The sequence below is a fragment of the Tamandua tetradactyla genome, chromosome 1 (assembly GCF_023851605.1).
Source record: "Tamandua tetradactyla isolate mTamTet1 chromosome 1, mTamTet1.pri, whole genome shotgun sequence".
Taxonomy (NCBI): domain Eukaryota; kingdom Metazoa; phylum Chordata; class Mammalia; order Pilosa; family Myrmecophagidae; genus Tamandua; species Tamandua tetradactyla.
The window spans coordinates 98,765,066-98,790,614 of NC_135327.1; the positions used below are offsets into that span (position 1 = coordinate 98,765,066).

General features: G+C 45.4%; 1 protein-coding gene across 2 annotated transcripts in view; it reads left to right on the top strand.

Moving 5' to 3' along the window:
* Positions 1-25,549, top strand: part of GSDME (gasdermin E) — a 90,883-nt gene that overhangs the window by 50,327 nt on the left and 15,007 nt on the right. For both annotated transcript variants that reach the window (XM_077121541.1, XM_077121533.1), the window contains 5 exons: positions 4,702-4,873; positions 7,215-7,335; positions 14,141-14,305; positions 16,923-17,050; positions 22,529-22,721. In XM_077121541.1, the coding sequence (XP_076977656.1) occupies positions 4,702-4,873; positions 7,215-7,335; positions 14,141-14,305; positions 16,923-17,050; positions 22,529-22,721 (779 nt within the window). The remainder of the gene's footprint in view (positions 1-4,701; positions 4,874-7,214; positions 7,336-14,140; positions 14,306-16,922; positions 17,051-22,528; positions 22,722-25,549) is intronic.

Sequence of the window (25,549 nt, forward strand, 5' to 3'; positions counted from 1 at the left end):
TGTGATTATTTAATTATCCATCAACTGTGTGGCTAGCAGGAATAAAGGAGCATCAGGGTATATTCTCCTAGAGGGCCTTTTTTAAAAAAATGTTTTTTGTTAGTGATGTGCTCACAGGATTTAAATGTCAAGAGATCAAAGAGGCAGCTTGAAAGGTCTCTACCTATCCTTGCTCTCCCGGCCATCTAGTTCCCTCCCAAGGGGCAAGCACTGAAATAGTTTGCCATCTCTTTCCAAAAGTCCTTCTGTGCATCTTATCCAGTGGTGCCCAGTGGAGACTGGGAGAGATGGAGCAAACGTGGACAATCAGGGAGGAGCTCCCAAAAGGCCTACGTCTGCAGCCATCTGGAGACCAGGATAGTGTGGATATTCTGAAGATGCTTCCCAGAGGATTTGGGTAGAGCCTCCCTGTACCAGCGCCCCCACTGGTCTAGGTAGGCAAGATGTGAACTTGTAGAAACAGGTACAGCAATAAGAGCTGAGCTTCAAGACTGAGATGGAGGTCACTACAGCAGGGGGTGCCCTGGCCCAGACTTGGGAGAGAGCAGGGGTGGGGACTGCTATTGCCAGCAGGGTCTGTAATGAAAGGCTGACCTTGGCTCCCTTGCTGTGTGACTTTGGTTATTGTGTTCACCCTCTCTGAGCCTCCTTGTTCCGTGGAACCCCTAATGGATTTTTAACTTTTTTGTTCCTTGAAGCCCCTTTAGCCTCTGAGAAATTCATGACCTCTTTAAACATATACAGTAAAATACATGGGATTATAAAATTAATGAATAACTTGAAATATGGTTCATTCCATGGACCCCTGGTAGTCTGTGGGCCCCAGGTAGGGCCAGTCCAATTGTCTCCATCCCCTGGATTGCTGGGAGGCCCCCACTGAGCCCTTTGCTTGGGGCCTGGCCTTTCACCTCCCCCTTCTGGGGGGGTCTGGACCTGGTGTGGGGGTTCAATGTTGGTTGGAGCTTGAATGGGGGAGCGGGGCAGGAGGAGGCACCATCTCTCGGGTCAGAGGCCCCGGCCTGCCTTGTTTGTATAACTGAAGATTCGTATTCACATTATGGAAATAGAATGGAAAGTGGGCTGTACGGGCCGTTTGGGGCCAGGTGGTGAAGGCAGCTCATGCTGTTGGAGCTGTTTCCCATGGTAAGAGCTGGAGTGAGGTGGTGGGAGGCACAGGGTGCATTGAGGGGCTGAAGATGACTGGCTCCCGCGCCCAGGGATCCCGGGGAGTGTTGCTCCATGACTCCTGCTCTGAGATGAGCCAGAGCCAGGGTGCCGCTCCCTTGAGCTGTCCCGGGTCTGCATCCGAGGCCACTGTGCTCAGGGCAGCACCTGGACCTCTCCTGGGGCTTCTTGGGGGACTGGCGTCATTGACCAGGAGAGGGGGGTGCTTTGCAAAGAGTCAAATAAAAACCCACTTTGCTGAGGCTCAGCTTCCCTTGTGTCTCATGGTAGGAGATGGTGCTCAGATGCAACCAGCCTCCAGTTTCCAAAAGGTGGCAGCACAGTCCCAGGAATCAGCATCCCTGTGTCCTGCGAGGTGGGATGGACCCCTGATGTTGCTGAAGTGGATACTGCCTGCCTATCTTCGCAGCTGGGCCTCCCGGCCCTGGCAGGCATCTCCCAGGTGGTCCCACGTGGTGGCCTTCTTACCTGAGACAGGGACGGTCCCAGCATCGCGGACTGAGCCTGCCTGGGTGCTGGGGCCACCCCGCAGGGACTGTTCTGATGGCAGCACAGTTTGAAGCTGCTCGGGAGAGCTGGACTTGGCAGGCAGCTCAGGAACCAGTATCATGTGATGCAGAAGGAAGTGGCAGCCTTCAGTTGAGTTTTTTCCTCCCTCTTTTGGTGTTGGGGGAAGGGGTGAGGTGGGGGTTCTGGAAGGAGGTGGGCATTTTAAACATTGGAGACTTGAGACTGAGTTTTTCCTTTTCAAACAATTGAACAGTGGGTAAGAACAGCTTGAAGTGTTTGAGTGGGTTTTGTTTAAGGCTTGCAGCAGTGCACTGATCTCCATTCCTGCAGAGCCAAGGCGGGCTTCAGTCTCTCCTCTGCCAGTGTGTGCTGGGCGCCGCTGCTCCTGATGCCTGTGCTCAAATGGGGGCGGCATCACCTTAGCAGGATCGAGGGAATCGATTTTCAAGCATCTCCTAGAAGATGAGTTTGGCTACAGTAGCAGGAGAAGCTTTGGAGGGGCGGGCTCACTTGTATGTTCTCACTGGTGGAGGCGCTTGGCTCTCTCATCTCCCGAGGCTAAGCCTAGACGATCAAATGTGACCTCATAGGAAGATTTAAATCCACATGCCTTCTGGAAACCAAAATGCTAACCCTCCACTTTCCCCTTCTTCCTTATGTTTTCTCTCACACAGACGCCCACATGCCCACACATTCACGCAGTCATTAAAGCAAATAGACGATGAGAAACAACACACATTTTCTTTATGCATTTCTTCCAAACCTGTCTGTTGAGCCCGTGCTGTACTGTCGCCTGCCCCTGGCTCCGAGATAAGGGGGCACGGGTGGGTGCAGTTCCTTTGGTCACGGACTTTATGCTGCAGGGGGAGGAGGAAGGCAGTGGACAGATAAGCAGACGAGGGAGAGAGACATCACATGGAAGCATGCTCTGCAGAGAAGTGGGGTGTTGGGATGTGATGGCGACACCGTCAGTGCTCTACATTGGTGTCAGGAATCTCCTGCGGAGGAGGTGGAGGGTGTTCTGGCGGGTGGGGCCCGGGGATGCCAGGCGGGAGGATGGAGGGGCCTCAGCGGCGGCCGTGTAGTCCCAGTGCCTGGCAAGGAATCTAGAGGGGATAGAGCCACTCAGGGTGTCCCTGCCTCTTAAAAAAGCTTCTTGTTGTGGTCACGTAGACCTAACATAAGATTTGCCATTTTAACCATTTTTAAGTGTACAGTGCAGTGGCATTAATGACTCACCGTGTTGGGCTACCATCACCACCTTCCATTACCAAAACTTTTTCATCCTGCAAAACAGAAACTTGTTTTACCCATTAGGGCAATAAGGTCTCATTCTCCGCACCACTGCCCTTACCCCTGGTAACCTCTAATCTACTTGATGTCTCTATGAATTTGCTGCTTCTATATGTTTCCTATAAGTAGAATCCTACCATATTTGTCTTTTGGTGTCTGGCTCATTTCGCTCCGTGTAATGTCTTCAGCGTCTGTCCGTGTGCAGCCTGGATCAGAACTCCATTCTTTGCAGCTGAGGAGTATCCCGTTATTTGTTATATGCTTATACTGAATTTTGTTTATCCATTCATCAGACAGCAGACACTCGGGTTGTTTTCACCCTTTGGCTGTTGTGAACAGTGCTGCCCCTGAAGGGTTTGCAAGGGAGTGACATGAAAAAAATACCTCCGGCCCAGTTAAATCGTCCACAATTGCCATCACATGACGCGTCGTGACTCTGTATTTGTGGGCCTCGGCAGAGGAACACAGTGTGGCTGGAGCTAGCTGGCGCTTCGGTGGTGCTTCCTTGTGCACTCCGTTTGTGCTGACTGCACACGATGTGTACTATCGTCTAAACCCCACAACAACCCCAGGAGGGGGACGTAGTAGCCATCGGTTTGCTGAGAAGGAAAGCAGGGTGCGGTGGGGAGGTAATTCACTCGAGGCCTCCCAGCTAGAGGTGGACCTCGGCGGGACAGGCTCCAAACTCTGTGCCTTATTCTCCTTCCTGGAAGTGGAGACTCTGGACCACTACTTACCTTGAGATGGGACCTTTCCAGCACCTCTCTCCAGTTCTGGGGCTTTTCTCTGTAGTCTGAGGAATCTACATCTATGTAGGGATGGGCAGTATTGTGGGTGGTTAGAGACATGTGGTGAACTTTTGAGGTAACAAACTTGGACTGTTTAGAAAAAAAAAAGCCCGAGAGGATGAGTTTGATTCTTCTCATGCTGATACTCACTCGGGTTCTCTTTGCCTTTCCACTTCCTAGACTCATAACTTGTACGAGATTTCCAGAGAGATTGTTTCATCTTTTGCAGAAATTAGCTCCTGTAGATCAAAATTTAGCCAGTTATTGAAGTCACCCAGAATGCTGAGTAGGAGCCCCAAATTCCTGCTGGCTGACCCTGGGAAGGCCATGCCCCACTGGCATTAGTTCTCCCTTCTGTAAAATGACCTGCTGACCTCTCAAACACTTCTTAAAGAGATTATACATCCTTCCTGGAGAGTCAAATCGGGTATTTAAATAGGCTTTAGGTTGGGAAGTTGCTTTTTAATTCTAGTCTCATGTCTTCTCCCTTGCTGCTTGTGCTTTAAGCCTGTTCATTTCTCCTCTGTGAGAAGCATCTGGCTGCCATCCCCCCACAATAACCCTGTATTTTTAGGGCCATGGCTGTGATGTCGTCTCTTGACCTCTGACTAAATAACTAAGCAGAATCCCCAGGGTCCAGCACAGATGGATTGCAGGTCCCCTCCTGGTTGATAAGCCAGGGCTGCTGTTTGACAGAGACCCCCCCTGCTGCCCCTTCCCTCTGCCACCCAGCCTGATCTCGGAGGCCTGGCAGCTCTGAGGTGGCCCCGGGAGGGTTTGGTTTGTGCCTTTCCGGATGAGTTGCCTCTTTTCAGCTCCAGGAAATAAACAATGCTGGTTGTCACCTATTCTCCTCGGTCGCCAGCCGGGTGAGAAGAGAAAACTCGGGCTACATCCATTCCTCACAGCTGTTTTTCCTTTTCAGAACAATAAATCTGAAAAATCCTGTGTTGCGGCAGATGCTGGAGAGGGGGAATGAGGTCTTATGTGTCTTGATGCAAAAGATAGTGACAACGCAGAAGTGTGTGATATCGGAGCACATCCAGGTTGAGGAGAAGTGTGGCGGCATGGTGGGGCTCCAGACCAAGACCCTGCAGGTAGGGGCCGTGGGTGCAGCCTCTCGGCTGCCAGTGCTGGACACCTTGGACTCTCTGTTTGGGGGGTATCTTCATTAGCCAGGATGCGTTCTCTGGTGACTTGGCAGAAACCCAACGCAAATCAGCTTCACAAGAAAGAGTGTATTGGCTCATGTGAACAAAACATTTGGGGCAGCTGCAGCTGGATCCAGGCTTCAGAGGATGGGTGAGCAGACCTTCTCAGTGCTCACCGATCTCGGGTGTGTCCTCTCCTTGGGGGCTGGCAGCTCTGGGCTTTCATCCATGCTGGTGCCACCTCAGGGCAGAGGATGTTTCAGGGCTGGCTCTCTAGACCAACCGGGGTCACGTCTCCCAGAGCAGACCTGGGCCAGGGCAGTGGGGCATTGGGATTGGCCAGCAGACCTGTCCCTACTTCCCCCTTGGAATCATATGGGCTGAGAGTGTGGGAGGGATGCTTTCCCGGAGGAAAATGGATAAAAAGGTATTAGCTAAGGGAAACCAACAGAGAATAGCTAAACCCTCCAGAGCTAGGTAATCCCTGGAGTAAATCCCCAAGTGCTTTATGGATTGAGTTAGGGCATGTAAAGCTCAGTACGTTTTTTTTTTTTTTTTTGTATATTCATCATCATATCATTTCTTAGAACATCTGCATCAATTCAGAAAAAGCAATAAAAAGAAAACAGAAAAATATTCATTCATACCATACCTCTTACTTCTCCCCTTCACCGATCACTAGCATGTCAATCTACTAAATTTAACATTTGTTCTCCCTATTATGTATTTATTTTTAAGCCATATGTTTTGCTTGTCCATCTATAAGGTAGACAAAAGGAGCATCAGACACAAGGCTCTCACAACCACACAGTCACACTGAGACAGCCATATCATCATACAATTATCTTCAAGAAACATGGCCACTGGAGCACAGCTCCACGTTTTCAGGCAGTTCCCTCCAGCCTCTCCATTATACCTTAACAAAACAGGTGATATCTATTTAATGCATAAGACTAACCTCCAGGATACTCTCAACTCTGGAATCTCTCAGCCACTGACATTTTATTTTGTCTCATTTTGCTCTTCCCCCTTTTGGTTGAGAAGGTTTTCTCAGTCCCTTGGTGCTGAGTCCCAGCTCATTCTAGGATTTCTGTCCCACGTTGCCAGGAAGGTCCACACCCTGGGAGTCATGTCCCACGTAGAGACGGGGAGGGTGGTGAGTTTGCTTGCCGTGTCGGCCAAGAGAGAGGCCACATCTAAAGCTCGGTACGTTTATCTTTGTCTACATAAGTGGGTGCTTCTGAATTAAATTATAGACCCTAAATTGACCCTTGAGCTAGTGTTAAACTTCAGTGGAAGAGGTGGCCTTCAACCTCGTGCTGTTTCTCCTCCAGTTTGCTCTAGTGCCTGATATTCCACTCTTAGAGAGTCACCTCTGAGGGGTTAACTTTTGGCTTTTGCTAGAGGATCCAGGCAGTCTAGAAGGAGATAACGGTCTGGAGCTAGGACTTTCCCTGATAGGGCTAGCCAGGAGGCTGGGAAAGTAGTGCTACGGAAGGTTCCTGGCAGGAGGTGGCTGAGGCTTCCCTGCCGGTGCTACTGCTGGCAGTCGTACTCACAGAAGTCCTGGAGCTGCTGAGATCAGGATGCCCAGCTCCTTTGTTGACCCAAAGCATCTCACCAAGATCGGGCAGCCTGGGAAGTTCTCTGATCTCTCAGTGTTGGGTCGGCACATCATTCTCATTTTCCTTTCCCTGGGCATTGTGAGAAGGGACCATATCTGTAACAGTGTTTGAAGGAGAAAGTTTTGGTTCCTGATTTCTTGGCAGTTTTCTGTCTGTCCTTCCCTAATTCCTGCTTTCTTTCCTCCACCCTCTCCCATCATCCACCTCCACCTGTTTGGTTCAACAGCATAGCATTGCATCACGAGAGGATGGCATTAGAATGACGGGCTTGCAGGTTCTCTTTCACTTAGGCTCTTCGAGTCCAACTTTGATGGTGTTTAGGATTTTCAAAGCTGTTTCCATAAAGGAAATTTCCTGTGAGGGAAATCGGGAAATTATATCCTATTTCATTTTTTATCTTCTCTATTCAGCACCACTGACTGAAAGTCACTGTATCTCTTACTCTGGCAGGCTGGCCATTTCCATGGTAATATATTTAATAGCTCATGATGCCAATGAGAGTTAATTCTTACCCCTGCCTGCTGGTGCCTCCCTTCCACGCAGACCAGTGGGCATTTTCTGAGCACCTGCTGTGTGCAAGGCTCTAGGGGATGCAGGAAACCAGGCAGGGTCCAGCATTCGGTGACAGGCGTCCCTGCTGGAAGGTGTGCTCTCCCCCGCAGGTGTCGGTGACGGAGGATGGGAGCGTCGTCAAGGACAGCAGCGTGGTGCTGGAGATCCCAGCTTCCACCACCATTGCCTGTGGTGTCGTCGAGCTACATGTGAAATTGGATGGCCAGTTTGGTGAGCACCAGCCTCTGCCTGGGGCTCTGCCTCTGGGGGATGCTCATGGACCCCCCTTCTCCCCCTGAGGTGCCCAGTTGTAGAGGATCACTCACTGCTTTGGCGGTTGTGAGGAAAGAAGCAACGAGATGCGAGAAGAGTTTGGGGATGGCCCGTGACCCATCCCTGGGCAAGTGGGGTGCATTGAGCAGGCTCTGTGGAGGGGTCCCAGGCACAGCACCACCTCCCCTTCAGCCTCCACCCAGATGTTAACGTGGGGCTCTTTAGACAGCAGACCTGGTGTCACCCCCAGTGCTGCACTGTCCTGTGAGATCTTGGGCAAGTTGCTTAATCTTGCTGAGCCTCAGCATCTCCATCTCTGGAAGGAGAGAGAGAACCCCCAGAAGGGGCCCAAGTGAGAGAAGGTGCATGTATGGCCCGGCAGGGAGGCTGCTGAGGAGCTCCCCGGCCCTAGCTATTACTACTACTCTTATTATTTCTATCTTTCTCCCCCAACGTTAAGCCAGACATGTTGAACCCGACCTTCTTCTTCAGATCAGATGTGTGTCCAAAGCTTGTAAATCCTGGTCATTGCCATGGTTTGAAGAAAATAAAGGCTCTCATGTAGCTAGTGTCTCCTGCTCTTAAAAGAACCTGTCCCTTCCCTCACACTCCTCCTGAGAAGAGGTCATGTCGAGCCTGGGAAAACTGTCAGATCGCTTTCAGGAATATGAATGAATGGACACAACATACCAAGTTAGAGTTAAAATTTTTAGGTGTGATAATGATATTGTGGTTCCGTTCATAAAAGTGGCTCCTTGTCTTTTAGAGATTTACACCAGAACATTCATGGATGAAATGATAGTATTTCTGGGGCTTGCTTCAAAATGGTATGGGGGAGTGGACGGGGATTGGGTGGGGGTTAGAGATGAAGGAAGAGTGGCCGTGGGTTGAGCGTCATGCAGCTGAGCAGTGGGCATGTGGGGGCCATTATACTACACCGTCTTTCTGTTCTAGTGTGACTTGATGTCTGCCATGATAGAAATGTTTTTAACAGTGCACCACAATATACCACCATGCCCAGGTCTGTAGCTGACTCCTGCTCTTCCCCCACGTGTTTGCAGTCAAGCGGTAAGGTTGAAGTTCCGGATCAGGTGGTGGGAGAGATGGCCCTGTGCACCTGACTGTTCAGCTGCAGGAGCTCCCGACAGAATGCTGGCTATCCTCGTGTGACATAGCCAGCAAGTCAGTGGGCATTTGAGGAGCAGGAGGAGATACAGCCTAGGCATGGAACGAAATTGCCAAGCCTACCCCTTTCATTCTACAGCTGAGGCAGCCTGCCTTTCAGGGAGGTGAAATGACTCGCATGAGGTGACATTATTAGAAATTTTAAGAAATAGGTCAGAGAGGTAGCTCACGGCCCTATGAATCATGACTTACATCCTTTTGGCCCAGAGTTCCAAATTTAATGTCATCTCATGGTCATTTAAAAAAAATTTTATTCTTTTCTCTTTGCAAGACTTTTGTTCTCTAAATAACTGCAGTTGCTAAGATGATTAAGCTGTTCCTCAGATGTTTGTTCTTAGTGTATGAGAAGCGGGGCTATCCCCTGAGCTGTGTGATTCCAGCCCAGACACTTGTGCCTTGGTTATCCTGCCTTGCCTTATTGGGGTAAATATGTCACTTAGTAAGGCCTTTCGGAATCTTGGCTTGCACCTGAGCCACGACCACGCTGTGGCCCCTTCGGTGGCTGGGGGCCCAGGCTGGGGTGCCATCCTAGGCAGTGGTGGCCGGGTGGGTTTGTTTCCTGTTTGTCCAAGGAGATGTCCCTACCCGACCTGCCTCCAGCTCCGTGGGTTCCCTGTCGTTCCCATGGGAGCCTCTCTTTTCTCAGATGGGTGTTTGAAAGACACAGCCTTGCCTGGCCTGACTCTCCTGTTTGCATTTCAATTTCAAGCCTTTTTTCTTGCTTGCTTCCGCTGTCTTTGAAAATAAACTGTTCTTTGTGCTGTGGGGAAGGAGGTACCCTCGGGATTTCTCAGCAGTTCCTTTGGCTTGTTTCCCACACCCAGGCCTTAGAAGCATCTCTCCTGTTCTTTCCTTCTGCTGAGTGCAATGCTTTGCAGCGTGGTGGTCAGACCACTGTTCCGTGTGGGTCACTCACTTCCTGATTTTAAAACCAGTTCTGTTTTCTTTACCCGTCTGTGTTTTCTGCCCCTCTTGCCCCAGAATGTTCTGATCCAGCTTCTTCAACACGAACCGGCAGGAGCTGGAAGGGCCATTAAGTTGCTGCTGTTCTATTCTGCATTCTGGGTGGGATTGCATTTAAGGGTTTCTCTTTGTGCTTTTCAGCCCCAAGAGAGGCGGATGCCCCAGTCCTGTGGTTGCAGCCCATCTCTCAGCCACGCTCACCACAGTGTGGTCCCTTCCCTCTCTAATGGCCTCCTCTCTGCCAACATTTATGGACATTTGGAAGCATCATTTTATTGTCGTGAACTTTAACTTATACTTTTGTACAATTAGGACTTTGCCAGTGCCCTTTCAGCTCGGATTCTCTCCTGGAGGCCCTGTGAACATGATACCAGCGTTTGCCACATGGCCTGGAGTCTGTCAGCTCTTCCCATGCCTGCTGGCTCCGACATTCGCATCTCCCTGGGTTCCCATCACAGACTGCTATTGCCTCTCTGAATCTTTGCTTGTCTGCCTATCCTAGCAGTGTAGCCAATGTGATTATTCTAAAACAGAAGCTTGCTCATTTCATTCTCCTGCTTAAATACCCTCTGTGGCTCCCTGTTGTCCCCAAGATGAAGTCTAAACTTCAAGGCACGTTGTAGTTCATCCCAACTTGTGTCTCAATCTTCTCCCTCATCACTGGCCCCACCCAACCCACCGGTCTTGCCAAAGTGAGTGCACTGTCTTAGAAGGTGCCGCTTTCTCACACCCTGACCCATTATGCCTGCTGTTCCTTCTGTCTGGAACTTGATCTCTGCCTCTTAACTCCTTGGGAAGCTTTCAGAAGCTACTTAAACACTCTTTTGCCCAAGAAGACTTGTCTGGTCTCTCTCCCTGCCTCCCACTCAGTGACCTTCCGCTCCTCTGCCACTAGCTGCGTTAACCCCAGTCCTTGCTCTTACCGTGCTCGTGGTCATGGTCTGTGCTTTAGTCCTTTCGTATCTGTAGGAACTAGCACAGTACCTGGCACACAGAGCTACTGCGTATTTGTCATGCACAGAGGGATGTGTGGACGAAAGGCTGGCAGCCCTTCAGGGTGGAAGGCAAGAGTGCGTGTGGAAAGGCAAGGGTGGTACCATGGACAGGAGAGGAGTTGGTTCAGCATTATTTACAGGCTTTTGGCTGGGTTTGAGGCTGTCTTAACAGTCATGGCCCCTGTCCTCAGGGAGCCTGTTATCTTCTAACACTGGACCAGTGTTCCCTGGCACAAGTGACTGTTTTTTGTGTTTTTTTTTGTCTTTAAACAAGTAAAGGTGTTTATTTGCTCTAGGAGAAGACCAAAACTAAGCGTTTATCTGTCCGGGGCCTGTATGGCAGCTCCATAATACCATTGCAAACCAAGGCTCCTTTCTGCTTCATCCCCAGGGTTGCAAGATGGCTGCTGCTGCTTCAGGCATCACAGCTATGAGGGAAGGGCTGGAGGGACACAAAGGCACAGGGACTGCCCCATCTTACTGGCCATAACTGGGTCACATGGTCAACCCGTAGCTGCAAGGAAAGTGCTGGGGAAATGAGCTTTCTAATTTTATCTAAATTTATCTAATTTTACTTATAAACACTATGTAGCCACAAAACATATGCTTCCCCTTCCCCTGTACCCTCTACCATAGTGATCTCTAATCTACTTTCTGTGTGAATTTGCTATTTCTAGACATCTTCTAATCTGTGGTGACCTCATGCAGCATCTGTCCTCATGCATCTTAGTTATTTTACTGAAAATATTTTCAAGGTTCTCCATGTGGCAAGTCTCAAACGTCATTCTTTCTTACGGTCACATAATATTCCATTGTGTGTATGTAACATTTGTTTATCCATTGTTGATATTTTTTTGGCTATTGTGAAGAATGCTGCTATACACATCTGGTGTAAAAGCATCTGTTTGAGACCCTGTATTTACTTTCTTTGAGGTATATACCTAGAAGTAGAATTTCGGGGTCATGTGGTGATTCTGCATTTTACTTTTTTAAGGTTAGCTATATTGCTTTCACAGTGTATCATTTCACATTCCTACGAACAATACACTGAAGTTCCAACTTGTCTTTCTCTTCTCCAACACTATTTTTTTTAATAATAGCTATCCTTGTAGATCTGAAGTGGTATCTCATAGCATATATTTTTTTAACTTTTTATTAGTAATAACATATACAACTTGAAGTGTCATTTCAACAACTTTTAAGTGTACAGTTCAGTGGTATTAATTATACTAACAGTACTGTGCTACCATCACCAACATCCATTACCTCCAACTTTTCCATCACCTCAGACAAACACTCTGCATCCATTAAGAATGAACTACCCCCTCCTTTCACCCTCTGACCCCTGGTAACATGTAATTTATTATTTGTATCTATGAATTTGCTGATTCTAGGCATTTCATATGAGATAATACAATATTTATCTTTGAGTTTGACTTATTCACTCAGTATGATGTCTTCCAAGTTTCATCCCTGTTGTAGCATGTATGAGAACTTCATTCCTTTTATGTCCAAATAATACTCCATTGAACTATCTAGGATATTGTTCTAGTTTGCAAGCTGCCAGAAAGCAACACACCAGAGACAGATTGGCTTTTAATAAAAGGGCATTTATTTTGTTAGTTCTTCAGAGGAAAGGCAGCTGACTTTCAACTGAGGTTCCTTCTTACGTGGGAAGGCACAGCGTGATCTCTGCTAGCCTTCTCTCCAAGGCCTCTGGGTTCCAACAACTTTCCCCGGGATGATTCCTTTCTGCGTCTCCAAAGGCTTGTGTTGCGCTGCAAGTGCTGAGATGAGGTATGCTGAGCTGCTTGGGTTGTACTACGTTGAGCTCTCTCATTTAAGCACCAGCCAATTAAATCAAACATCATTTATTGCAGCAGGCAGGCTCCTAGCTGACTGCAGATGTAATCAACAGATGAGGTTCACATGCCATTGGCTCATGTCCACAGCAATAGAACTAGGCACCCTCACCTAGCCAAGTTGACACCTGAATCTAACTACCATACCATCTAATCAAAGGTCACCCACAATTGGGCGTGTCATATCTCCATGGAGATAATCTGATCAAAGAGTCCAACCTACTGTTGAATCAGATTAAAAGAAATGGCTGCCTCCACAAAATTGAATCAGGATTAAAACATGGCTTTTCTGGGGCACACAGTACTTTCAAACGGGCACATGTGCTAAGGCTGGAAAGACTTCAGAGAATATATAGTCAAACTCCCTTTCCCTGTGGATAAGTTGTAGAGAAGTTCAGAGACATGAAGCCAATGACTTATTAACACATAGAAAAGAAACAATGACTATTTCCTCCCTTCTGCCCACCCCCTGATTTCTGTGCTTCAGTTAAAGGAAGAAGCCAGTTAGGTTTTGAAATCTTTCTTCCACATGTAAAAAAAAAAAAAGAGGAAACCCTGGGTTAGGGACTTGTACCCATCACCTGCTGCAAAACTGGTGCTTCTTGGTTGGAAATCGGTATCTCATCCCTTAGCTGATGCTCCAAGTGATGAAGGCATGTGCTGTGATAGTGCTAGAAGGATAGCGAGCAAAGGCATTACCTGGAGGCCGTAGCACTCTCTACCAGTGCCAAGTGCAAAGCCCTCGATGCCCAGTGAGTGTGGATCAGATAAGTGAATTGTTTCATTTGTCTTTAGTGCCCACAAGCAAATGAATAATAGGAACTAACAACCATGCCTCCCACATTTCATGCAAATCCCAGTGTCAGTCACAATTATATTTGATCATCTTTGCTTAAGTGAACAAAATGTTAAATAGAAGCATAAAGAGAGCCCCAAATCATGAGATCAAATTGATTTTGCTTAGCCAGGACATGACTGTCACTGGCTATGTGACTGTCACGGTCACATTTTTCTTTTACTGAAAACTTAGATACCTTAAGTGGATGCTCAAATATGGTAGTGTTTAAGGAAGTACTCCTTTTTATTAAAAAGAAAACTTTTTATATGGAAAATTTCACACATGTATCAAAGTTGAGATAATTAACCCCCCATGTACCTACCCTCCAGCTATGACAGATAGATCAATTCATATTTCATCCATAGCTTTTTTTTTCCCTCCCTCCTGGACTATTCTGAAGCAAATCCCAGGCATTATAATATTTCATCGATAAATATTTTATTATCTCTAAAATAGAAGGCTTCCTTTTAAAGACTACTTTTGCCTATATTGAATCCCATATGAAGATTTATATAGAATGTATATAAATTTTGTTTCTGGCTTTTGTCACTCAGCATAATGTTTATGAGATTCATTCATATAATTGACGAAATCAGTAGTTCATTTTTACTGTTGTACATAATTCTATTTACTGTTGAAAAAATGTTAAGCCTTCTTTTAAAAACATAATCACAATATCACTTGTGAATCTAGTGACACATCAGAGAGGTTTATGTTATGAGCAACCATGTCTCCTGTATTTGTAGGAAGTGACTGGGCTTTTTTATTCAAACAGCATAAAGTTTGTAGGAAATGAGTTTTATTGGGGAGGGGTCTGAGGTGTCTTCCTACTCCACCATGAGTTAAGTCAGGCAGGGTGCAAGATGAGCCAGAAAGCCCAGCGCTGATTCCATGCCTTGCTTTTCTCTCCTGCCTTGCAGAATTCTGCCTCCTACAAGGGAAGTGTGGTGGCTTTGAGCATGAGCGACGAAAGGACCTCGTCTACTTGGACCCCATGGCATTAAGAGAGTTTGCCTTTGTGGATTTGCCAGATGCTGGGCATGAGACATCTTTCCAGGATGGGTGGTTAAGTTTTTCAAAACAAGGTATTGCAGTAGGATGAGGTTTGATGAGTTAATGGCCAACTTAGTTTCTTAGGTTTGCTGTAACAAAGTACCATAAACGAGATGGCTTAAAAAACAACGACAACAAAAAAACAAACAAATTTATTGTCTTACGGTTCTGAAGGCCAGAATTCTAAAGTCAAGGTGTCAGTAGGGTCATGTTCTGTCTGAAACCTGTAGGGAAGAATCCTTCCTTCTCTTTTTTAAGCTATTGGTAATTTGTTAGTATCCATACCACTTCTTGGCTTGTAGGTGCAACACTGATTTCTGCCTCCACTTTCAAATCGACTTCTTCTCTAATGTCCGACTATGTGTCCACACTAATTCAGTTTGGCCTCATAAATTAATTATATCTTCAAAGACCCTATTTCTAAATAAGGTAGCATTCAGAGGGCTGGGGGTAAAGATTTGAACACATCTGTTTGGGGGATACAGTTCAACCCAAAGCAATGGCTAAGCACTGTACCCTAAGAAGTGATATGGCCTTCAGGAGCAGTGTCTACTCAGTAATCCCACAGAGAACACCTGAAAACAGAGGATGGGGCATCTGAGAGTCCTAGCCCACTTGGCAGGATTTACCTTGACTGGGATTTTAGGGACCCTCAGGTCAAGGACACCATGTTTTGGGGAAAGAGTAGGAAGAGGACCCTTAATGGGCCGGGGTAGGAGACTGAGGCATGAAGGAGCCAGGGGGTGGCATCTTTCTTTCATTTTAATCACAGAAGCCCTACCAAGAATAGCAAGAATAAGATAACTCAAGCTTTGCATCTGCTTCACTATTTTCCGGGCTTCATTGCCAAGATAAGCAACACTTTGACAGTTTTTCAAAATGCTCTCTTGGGGCGGGAGCCCTTTCCATGACACGCAGAGTTGTGGAGATCTGGCATCTGAGAGGAGGAGGGGTAGTATTGGTGATATGCCTGTAGCCTGCAGCAGTTCCTTTTGTTCCTCACAGCATCTTGTGTTTCAAAAAGGCTTCTTTTTGTTTGTTTTTGGAAGGTAGAGGAGATTATAGTGAATAGTAGAAGAGGGCAAGAAAAAGAACAAAGAAATAATTTGGCAGGAGCTCAGTAAAAAGGGCTTGAAACAGCTAAGAATATGCTCTGACTTTAAAGGTAGAGAGAATGACTAGTCTAAGGGGCTTCAGTGAGTCCCAAGCCAGAAGACGCTGTTTTTAGTAAAAATGTCAGTGTTAGAAGAAATGGCAGTGAAGGTCCCACCTAAGATAAGGCTTTCCCACCTTATACAGGGCTGAGGTGGACCTTCTCCCTGCTTTCCTTGAGATTGATAATTGGATATGATTTTTAGGTGCTACTTAAATGATGTCATGGGCAGGAACCACAGCAGTAGTGGCCTTGTAGCCTTGAATTACACTGCAGGGAAGTGAAGACAGTGGGTGTGCTGGAGCTTTCCTAGCATTTCCTTTCTCACAGTTCACCCTGTGAGTTGCCCATGCTAGCCTGCCAGGGGTGGAGTGGGGAGGCTGGGGCTTATTAGGAATAGGGTGGCCTGGCCTGGTCTTTATGCTCTTTCCTTAACTGCGACTAGCCAGGGCAGCTCTTCTCCTCAAGGTTGGGGCTGTGAAAGATCTAATTTGTGTTTTGTTTTGTGTTTTGAATGGGCAGGCACCCACTGGGAATTGAATCCGGGTCTCCAGCATGGCAGGTGTGAACTGTGCCTGCTGAGCCACCATGGCCTGCCCTAATTTGTGTTTTTAGGAGAGATTTTGAATATGCCAATTACTGGTGGTATGTGCTCCTTTCCTTGGGGGCGTTCCATAACTGTTTGCTGGAATTTGCCTCCAACAAACCTGGCGTGTGTGTGTGTGTGTCTCGTGTGCACCTCCACATGTGAAAGCATTGTTTCATCAAGTTTTCATTTGCTTTTTAAAAAAATATTTGCCTTGTTTTTTAATCCCCACTGGGCTTAATTTACTAGAAGTTTTTGATTATTTCTAAATTAAAAAAGAAGAGGATTTTAAGGGGGTTGGCACATCTTGCAGATGGTACAAGTAACAGACCTCAGTACTCATTCTTGAGGGAGCAGAAGGAAGGGATGGAAACAGTAGAATTGCCATGTTTGCCGTGAAAATAGAGCCAACCCATTGAACAGTGTACATTAAATATTTAAGGATATAAAATCTGGAACGAATTAGAAGAATATGAAAAATAGTGTATTTTGATATTTGTATGGCTCTGAAACATTGTAAAAGTACAGATGTGTTTAATAATTCAGCCTTAATGATTTAATTCCTCAGAAATCTTGCTAAAGAGGAGTCTAAATGACTTTTCCAGAAAATAACTGATTAGACTTAATTAATGTTTTGTGAATCATCAGAGAAGACAGTCAAGCCTGAAATACAAAACTGAGCTACCCCTACCCTCACTCCTTCTCTTTTAGAGCATTTTGGCTGGGTATTCAGAAGCATTCAGGTGTTTGACTTGATGTCCTTTATTTCCGAGTTCCACTTTTGACTTCTCAGATAGAAATACCTATGAAAGAACTGATGAAAAATTAGCTCTGAAATGTAAGCGTTGTTGTTCCTTCCTGTCAGACATATGCTGCAGTCATGAGACTGGTTATGTTGTGTTGTTTTCAGGGTCTCTGCTTTTGGAGAAGAATTTCCATCCCTTTGTGGAGCTGCTGGAGCAACAGCAGACAGATTTGAACAACATCCTGCAGACAGTCCTATTTGATGATGAATTGCTTGTGGCCCTGGAAAGAGTGGTAAGACCAGACATCTTGTGGCACCGTCTCCACCCTGGGCTTCCTGGAAATGTGGATGGTCTAGACCTCTCAGGACAGGACTTTGAACTGGAAGAAAATTGTTTGAAAATGTTTCACCTCCTTTTAATCCTAAAGCTTGTCTTCTTTCTCTTACTCATAATTCCTTAGTTTTCAACTGCAGAAAGGTAACTGACATCAGGAAAAGAGGGGCTGTCTGGCAAAGCTGGAAAAGACGACCGATTTTACTTGGAATAGAGAGAAGCGGGCCTTTTAATTTTCCTGTTTTGCAGCAGAAGGACTTCCTAGGGAGGCCAGTTCCTTAACTGTTAGTTGTGTAATCGTTAGGCACACTAACCACCAACCTCCACTTCCCCAGATTTTATAATCTTCCCGTAAGGAGGCTAGGGTCTATAAATCTGATTTTTACCATGGTTTTTTTTTTTGGTCTTTTTGTTTTTTCTGTTATGCAGAGAGTTTGAATTCAGATTTTTTGCTTTATGATTTTCAGGAGAGCATTCATATTATTTTTTCCTTTTGAAATTAGATTATGCCAAAGAGCTTGTTATTAGTGAATGAACCTGTTTTGGAAATAGTCCAACAGCTCAGGGAACCTATGCATTCTGGTGGATTTAGAGTTCATGGGAGGGCCTGCTACACACGGGGAGAATACAGATGTTTCAAAATGTCCACTGACTTTTACTTTCTAAAATAGCTCCTTCTGAGAAAAATGTCAGGCTGGCACCCTGTGGAAAGAGCATCAGTTGCCCAACAGATGCTGGAGAATAAGTTGCCTGGGAGGAGGGGAGAGGCAGGCTTTTATAAAGATGGATCTGCAGATCAGCACTGGAGATTTCCGGGCCAAGAGGGCGGCTTAGCAATGTGCGCGTTTTAGTTTGTCCTCCAGAACAACTACTAAAGAACCAGAAACAGTACAGAACAGCTCCTGGGGCCACGTCAGTGACCGAACACACAGCATACCCCAGTCTGGACCAGCTGCGAGCCCTCCCAGAGCCATGAGTTCCCCAAGCCATGGTGACCAGCACCCCTCCCCTACAGGCCGCTTCCCAAAGGGGAGAGGAAAGAGACTTTACCAGCAGGAGGGCTGAGCCCAACCAAATGCCAATTGTGGAATTAATTAACAAATTCTGACTACTAAAAATAGGCCCCCAGCTCAGGTGAACCTGGCCAAAGTGGAGGTCACTCATTTTTGCCCTGGTGCCAAGGGGGCAGGGCTGTTGGAAAAAGGGAAAAAAAAAGAAACAGGTTTTGTGGCTGTGTTTCTACAAAAGTTTGACTGCCTTTGGATACAGGGCAGGACTTCTCAGGCTGCAACTGCCCCAGACATAGGCAGAAACAAGCTCGTTTGAGGGCTTGTCTGGAGCCTGTGCCTTCCCCAAGGGGAGGGGTGAAGCCCAACTCAGGTGGAATCCCTCCCTCAAGGAATTCAGACACCAGGGCTTGGTAATTTGAACCCATTAAAACCAGCCTACAACCTTTCCTCTGTCTCCACCACGCCCCTAGCAGGGAGAGTCTGCCAAAGTTAAAGGTACAGCATCATCTTATGCTGGTGGGACCTGCAGGCAGACAAGCACCACTACTGGGCAGGATAAGAAAAACAGAGCCCAGAGACTTTACAGGAAAGTCTTTCACCCTGCTGGGGCTCACCCAGGTGACTCTTTCCTCCTGATAGGAGGCCAGTTTGGTCTGGGAAAATCCGGCTGGGATCTATAATACCTAAGTAAACCTTCCTATGGGTGCGGGGGAAAAGGCACCATACAAGCAGGGCAAGAAACAAGAAAACAAGAACTGAAAAATTCTCCTCTGTTAAACAAAACCTAAGCTGGAGGTCCAGAAAAAGCTGAACTGAATGTCAAAGAATATAGATAACAAATTCATCCAGCAAGAAAACCCTAGATAAAAGAAGTGAAAGCAATCTCCAGAATAAACTAATTAAGGTAATTAAATGCCTAGATGCCAGCAAAAAATAACAAATCACACTAGGAAAATTAAAGATATGGCCCAGTCAAAGGAACAAACCAATAATTCAAATGAGATATAGGAGCTGAAACAATTAATTCAGAATGTACGAACAGACATGGAAAACCTCATCAAAAACCAAATCAATGAATTGAGGGAGGATAGAAAGAAGGCAAGGAATGAACAAAAAGAAGAAACCGAAAGTCTGAAAAAACAAATCACAGAACTTATGGGAATGAAAGGCATGGTAGAAGAGATGAAAAAAACAATGGAAACCTACAATGGTAGATTTCGGGAGGCAGAACACAGGATTAGTGAACTGGAGGATGGAATATCTGAAATCCAACAAGAAACAGAAACTATAGGGAAAAAAATGGAAAAATATCACCAGGGACTCAGGGAATTGAATGACAGTATGAAGCGCATGAATATACATGTTGTGGGTATCCCAGAAGGAGAAAAGAAGGGAAAAGGAGGAGAAAAACTAATGGAGGAAATTGTCACTGAAAATTTCCCAACTCTTATGAAAGACTTAAAATTACAGATGCAAGAAGTGCAGCGTACCCCAAAGAGAATAGATCCAAATAGATGTACCCCAAGCCATTTACTAATCAGAATGTCAGAGATCAAAGAGAAGACAGAATCTTGAAAGCAGCAAGAGAAAAGCAATCCATCACGTACAAGGGAAGCCCAGTAAGACTACACGTAGATTTCTCAGTAGAAACTGTGGAGGCAAGAAGACAGTGGGATGATATATTTAAATTATTAAAAGAGAAAAACTGCCAACCAAGAATTCTATATCCAGCAAAATTGTCCTTCAAAAATGAGGGAGAAATTAAAACATTTTCAGACAGAAAATCACTGGGAGAATTTGTGACCAAGAGACCAACTCTGTAAGAAATACTAAAGGAAGCACTAGAGACAGATACGAAAAGACAGAAGAGAGAGGTGTGGAGAAGAGTGTAGAAAGGAAGACTATGAGTAAAGGTAAAAAGAAGGAAAATTAGATTATGACATATAAAATCCAAAAGGCATAATGGCAGAAGAAAGTACTACCTGTGCAGTAATAACACTAAATGTTAATGATTAAACTCCCCAATCAAAACACATAGACTGTCAGAATGGATTAAAAAACAGGACCCATCTATATGCTGTCTCTACTCAAAGAACATGAGAGCAAGGACACAAACGGACATTTGCACACCAGTGTTTATAGCAGCATTATTTACAATTAGCAAGAGGTGGAAACAGCCAAAGTGTCCATCAACAGACGGGTGGCTAAACAAACTGTGGCATATACATACGATGGAATATTATGCAGCTGTATGAGAATAAAGTTATGAAGTATGTAACAACATGGATGGAACTTAAGGACATTATGCTGAGTGTGATTAGCCAAAACGAAAGGACAAATACTGTATGGTTTCACTGTACCATACAGTACATATCTTGTATGTATTTCAAGATATTGGGTAACTGGAGCTGAAGGGATACAGATTGTGCAACAGGAATGAATATAAAAACTCAGAAAGGGACAACACAATACTACCTAACTGGAATACAGTTATGTTAAAACACTGAATGAAGCTGAATGTGAGAATGATAGAGGGAGGAGGGCCGGGGGTATAAATGAAATCACAAAGAAAGATAGACAATAAAGACTGAGATGGTATAATCTAGGAATGCCTAGAGTGTATAATGATAGTGACTAAATGTACAAATTTAAAAAATGTTTTTGCATGAGGAAAACCAAAGGAATGTCATTACTGCAGGTTGCTGAAAATAGATGGTAATTAATATTTTAAAATTTCAACTTCTGTGTGAGACTAAAGCAAAAAATGTTTATTTGGTACAAAATTTATATGTTGACTAGTGCATTTCCTAATATAACTTATGTAGATAGTTGGTTGAACAACATAAGTACATGGAACCTTGGGTAGGACATGAGATTTTGTTGGTTTGTCCAGAGTGATACTCTGATGAATCCCAGAGTGATTTGATCAGTGAGTGGAAAACTTTCCTAAGTCCCCTTCGGGGAATGTGAGAACCGGGGAAAATTCAACCTCCCCAAGTTGAATTCTTGATATTCTCACAAGCAGTGTGGACAACCAAAGCTATAGGCTGAGCCCCCAGTCTTGGGGTTTGTTCATATGAAACTTAACCCCACAAAGGATAGGTCAAGCCTACTTAAAATTAGGCCTAAGAGTCACCCCCAAGAGAACCTCTTTTGTTGCTCAGATGTGGCCTCTCTCTCCAGCCAACACAATAAGCAAACTCCACCACCCTCCCCCTGTTTATGTGGGCCATGACTCCCAGGGGTGTGGACCTTCCTGGCAACATGGGACAGAAATCCCAGAATGAGCTGAGACTCAGCATCAAGGGATGGAGAAAAACTCTAGGATTTGCTGAGACCCAGCATCAAGGGATTGAGAAAACCTTCTTGACCAAAAGGGGGAAGAGTGAAATGACACAAAGTGTCAGTGGCTGAGAGATTCCAAACAGAGTCGAGAGGTTATCCTGGAGGTTATTCTTACGCATTAAATAGATATCACCTTGTTATCCAAGATGTAATGGAGAGGCTGGAGGGAACTGCCTGAAAGTGTAGAGCTGTGTTCCAGTAGCCATGTTTCTTGATGATGATTGTATAATGATATAGCTTTCACAATGTGATTGTGAAAACCTTGTGTCTGATGCTCCTTTTATCTACCTTGTCAACAGACGAGTAGAACATATGGAATAAAAATAAATAATAGGGGGAACGAATGTTAAATTTAGTTTGAAATGCTAGTGATCAATGAAAGGGAGGGGTAAGGGGTATGGTATGTATATATTTTTTTCCTGTTTCCATTTTTTTGTTGTTGTCTTTTTATTTCTTTTTCTGAATTGATGCAAATGTTCCAAGAAATGATCATGATGATGAATATGCAACTATGTGATGATATTGTGAATTACTGACTATATAGGTAGAAGAGAATGATCATATACTAAGAATGTTTGTGTTTTTCTCCTGTAATTTTTTAAAAAAAAATTTAAAAATAAAAAAAATGGATCTGCATGTGGAGGCTGGGTGGAATTGGGTAGCTAGGTCAGCTCTTACTAGCAGGGCCTTCTCACCCCACAGCATGCACTGACCCATCTGGGAACATGGTTTAGGGCTGCAAAGGCAACCCTGAGAATCATGATGGGACGATTCTTTTATGCTCCCTTCCTTGGTTCTGCAGGCCATCACCTATTCCTGGTCCCTGGTACAACCTATGCAGACCCTGCCCTGATCTGGAAAGTTTTGCCCAATAGGCCCCACATACCTCCTGTGAAGGAAGAATAGTAACTGCCTAAGGCTCAGATTACTGTCTCCGTATGAGGAAATATGACTCCGAAGAGATGAGTACTTTCAAGACAGAAGAGAGCTGTCTTGCTTTACTTAGGAGGTAATTGTGGTATATGTTATGGGGCAGAGGCCCAGGTTATTTACTGTGTCTCTTTTCTTCCCCTGCCCTGCAGTTTGATGGTGTGGTGAGCGGCCTTGCAGACCCGATGGCGGTGCTGGGGGAGCTGGAGCCCCTGCAGCAGCAGCACCTCATAGCCTTCCTGCAACTGGTGGGGTACAGTGTGCAGGGGGGGAGTGTGGGGCAGGACGTGGTCACCAACCAGAAGCTCTTTACAGCGGCCTACTTCTTGGTCAGTGCACTATCAGGTATGGGAAAAAAGGAAAGATGGCTGTTGTTGCCTTGAAATTGCTTTGCTTATTCTATATGCTTTCAAGGACGTAGACGTTGTAAGTATAGAGTTGGTATATGTGGTCCCTCTCAGCACTACAGGGAGGATATGTAGTGGAGGGCCAAGGAATTTTACGTGATGACCATGAAGAATCAGACGTTAGTGTAAAGGTGGCCTTTCTGTTCACTATCAACCTCCTCCACTCTCTTCGAGAGCACTCTGCCTTCCTTCCTATCAGTAAGGGCTCTCCATGGGCATATGCCCTCACCAGTGCAGGAAATAATCTCCCAAAATACAGCTGTGATCTTACTTAAGACCTGGCCATGTTGAGTGGCAGCTGCGTTCACTTGGTTTCTGCTCTTCCCCAGCGTTCTGGTCCTTCTGATCCTCTTCTATACAAGCTTATTATCCCACCCTGGGTACAGCATTGGTGTCTTGGGCAGGGAGACTCAGAGAATATCTCCCCACACAAAATGGCCTTCTGAGGGCAGTGGTCATCCTATTACCATCAAGCACTACCAGCCACCTTCCCACTACTACTGCCTGAACTCCCACACTAGATGACCTGTCATGAGTGGTTGTCCTTTATGAGTAAGCTGGGCTTTCAGTTCCATCTCAGAAAGGCAAATCAACCCAGCCTCCTTGTTCTCACAACTTCCCTTCGAGGTGATGTTGGTCATTGGGCTGAGCTCCTGATGCATTCAGGGTTCCCTCCCCAGCACCTCAACCTGGGAACAGGGGCCTAGGAAGCTTCAATTTGTAAAGAATTGATCCCTGAGTGCCTCTCACAGCTTTATATGCTGATAAATTATGTCCTGTTTTGTTCCAAGTCATGGGTAAAAGTTTTAACTGGTTGACTGAGACAGGACATAAACAGAACCCTGCAGAACTCCACTAGACTTTGCCCATTGTTATTACTTTATTTATCAGGCTCTTTTCAAGTGTAGGCATTCTGTCAGGGGTTAATCCAGGCCAGAGTTCTCCATCTTATGAGAGGCCTTTCCTTCACATTGCCTTTTAGGTGTTTGAAACACTTGTCATTCATCAATAGGCTGGATGAATGGTATCAATTACATAGTTCATGGCTGACATTGAGAATCAGCAGTTTTCTTTCCCTGAGCTTGCACACAGCCTCAAAAAAATCTCTGCAATGTTGAACACAGGTAGCCACTCAAGAATTGCATATGATGTGACACTTAACTTGCTGTTTCTGAGCTGGGTACTCGAAGGTATTATAATCTTTAAGTGCAGCTGAAAATCTCTGCAGCCAATTTCTAAACCATGGTGGCCTTTTACATCTCTCTGAATTGTGAAATCATTTATACATTAGTTAAGGCGCAGAAGTCAGTTCCACTGTAAATCTCATCAGTGCTCTTCCTTGGCCCTTCTGAGGTGACTTTTCCTGCTATGATAGCTTAGTTTTCTCTTTAGAACCTGAGGAAAGTGTGGGAATAGAAAATGGGCTCTTCTTGGATTCTGTTTCCAGCTTTCTAAATAATGACACCAGTTTTCCATTTTTTTATATTTCTAATTGTTTAAAGTACTTTGGTCTCAGCACCTTTGTGACCTTAAGCAGTCACATACTCCCTGGGCTTCATTTTGTAAAATAGAAACATATATAAAGGGGCAATCAAAATAATTTCAGTGCAGAAACCAGCTAACATGCCTGTTTTAGGTATTGCTAAGTGCTGAGGTTGGAGAGAATATCTAATTCTTGTCCTCAAGCAAATCAGCCAGTTAGTAGCATTAGACAGTAAGCTCTGGAAAGCAGATGCTGTTCTTCTATTCTATTCTTAAACTTTGTGCTTAGCACCATACTCAATAGTGAAAGACTGAAAGGGTAACATGGAACTAAAATATTTCCAAGAATATGAGATTATGATTATATGGGACTCATCTGCCATCTGAAAAGTGGGGCTGAAGCATGGACAAGCGAAATGTCACATGGCTCTGTCCATACCATTCCCAGCTCTATGGTCTCCTTGCTAGACCACAAAGTACTGGTTTGGGATAGGGCCCTCTCTGAGAATTTGTTTAAAATTGTGGATCCACTCCATAGGAAGGCACAATATTTGCATAAAGTTTTAAGGGGTCCTCTGGAGGATCATCTGCCGAGGGGCTGCCTCATCCACTCTCCTTTGGGAACAAGCTTTTCTTTCATTGTACTCTACTGGGCTGCAGCCTCAATAGCATGCCATGTTTTATAAAAACTGCTAATAAATGCAAGAGATAGGTGAGTTCATAAACAGTCACTGGACCAGATGATACAGCATTTGAGTATTTTTCTCTTCTGCCTTTTAAGGCTCAAAGGGTGACTTGTTGATAGCTGAAGAGAATTAGGGCCCTTTAAGGAAATGCATCTGTTTCACGCTGGAGAAGTGTTTAAAATGTTTTGACTAACACCAATCTGGATTCCTTTCCCCAGGACACCTTTTAATGCAGCTCCTGGCCTCACCCAGTTTTATGCCATCTCCCTTAGCCATTAGTGCCATTGTGCACTTGAAGTTGAGCTACTGGTGGGTCAGGATGCCCATGACAGTTCTGGCCTGGCCTTAGGATTTCTTTTGTGTCACCTCTTTATGAAGCCACATTGCATTTTTCTTCCCAAAATGCTTGGTGACTAAGTAGAACCCTTCATAGTTTACACAGGGCTCTAACATATGCAAAAAATTGGTGTTAGGTCAAATGAGGAGACCGAGTTCCCATAAATAGTGGAACTTAAACACAAATCTTGTGTTTCCAAATCCCAGGTTCTTTCTACTTTTCCATGCTGATTCCTTTTCCCTATGTCTGCATAGTTCTTCC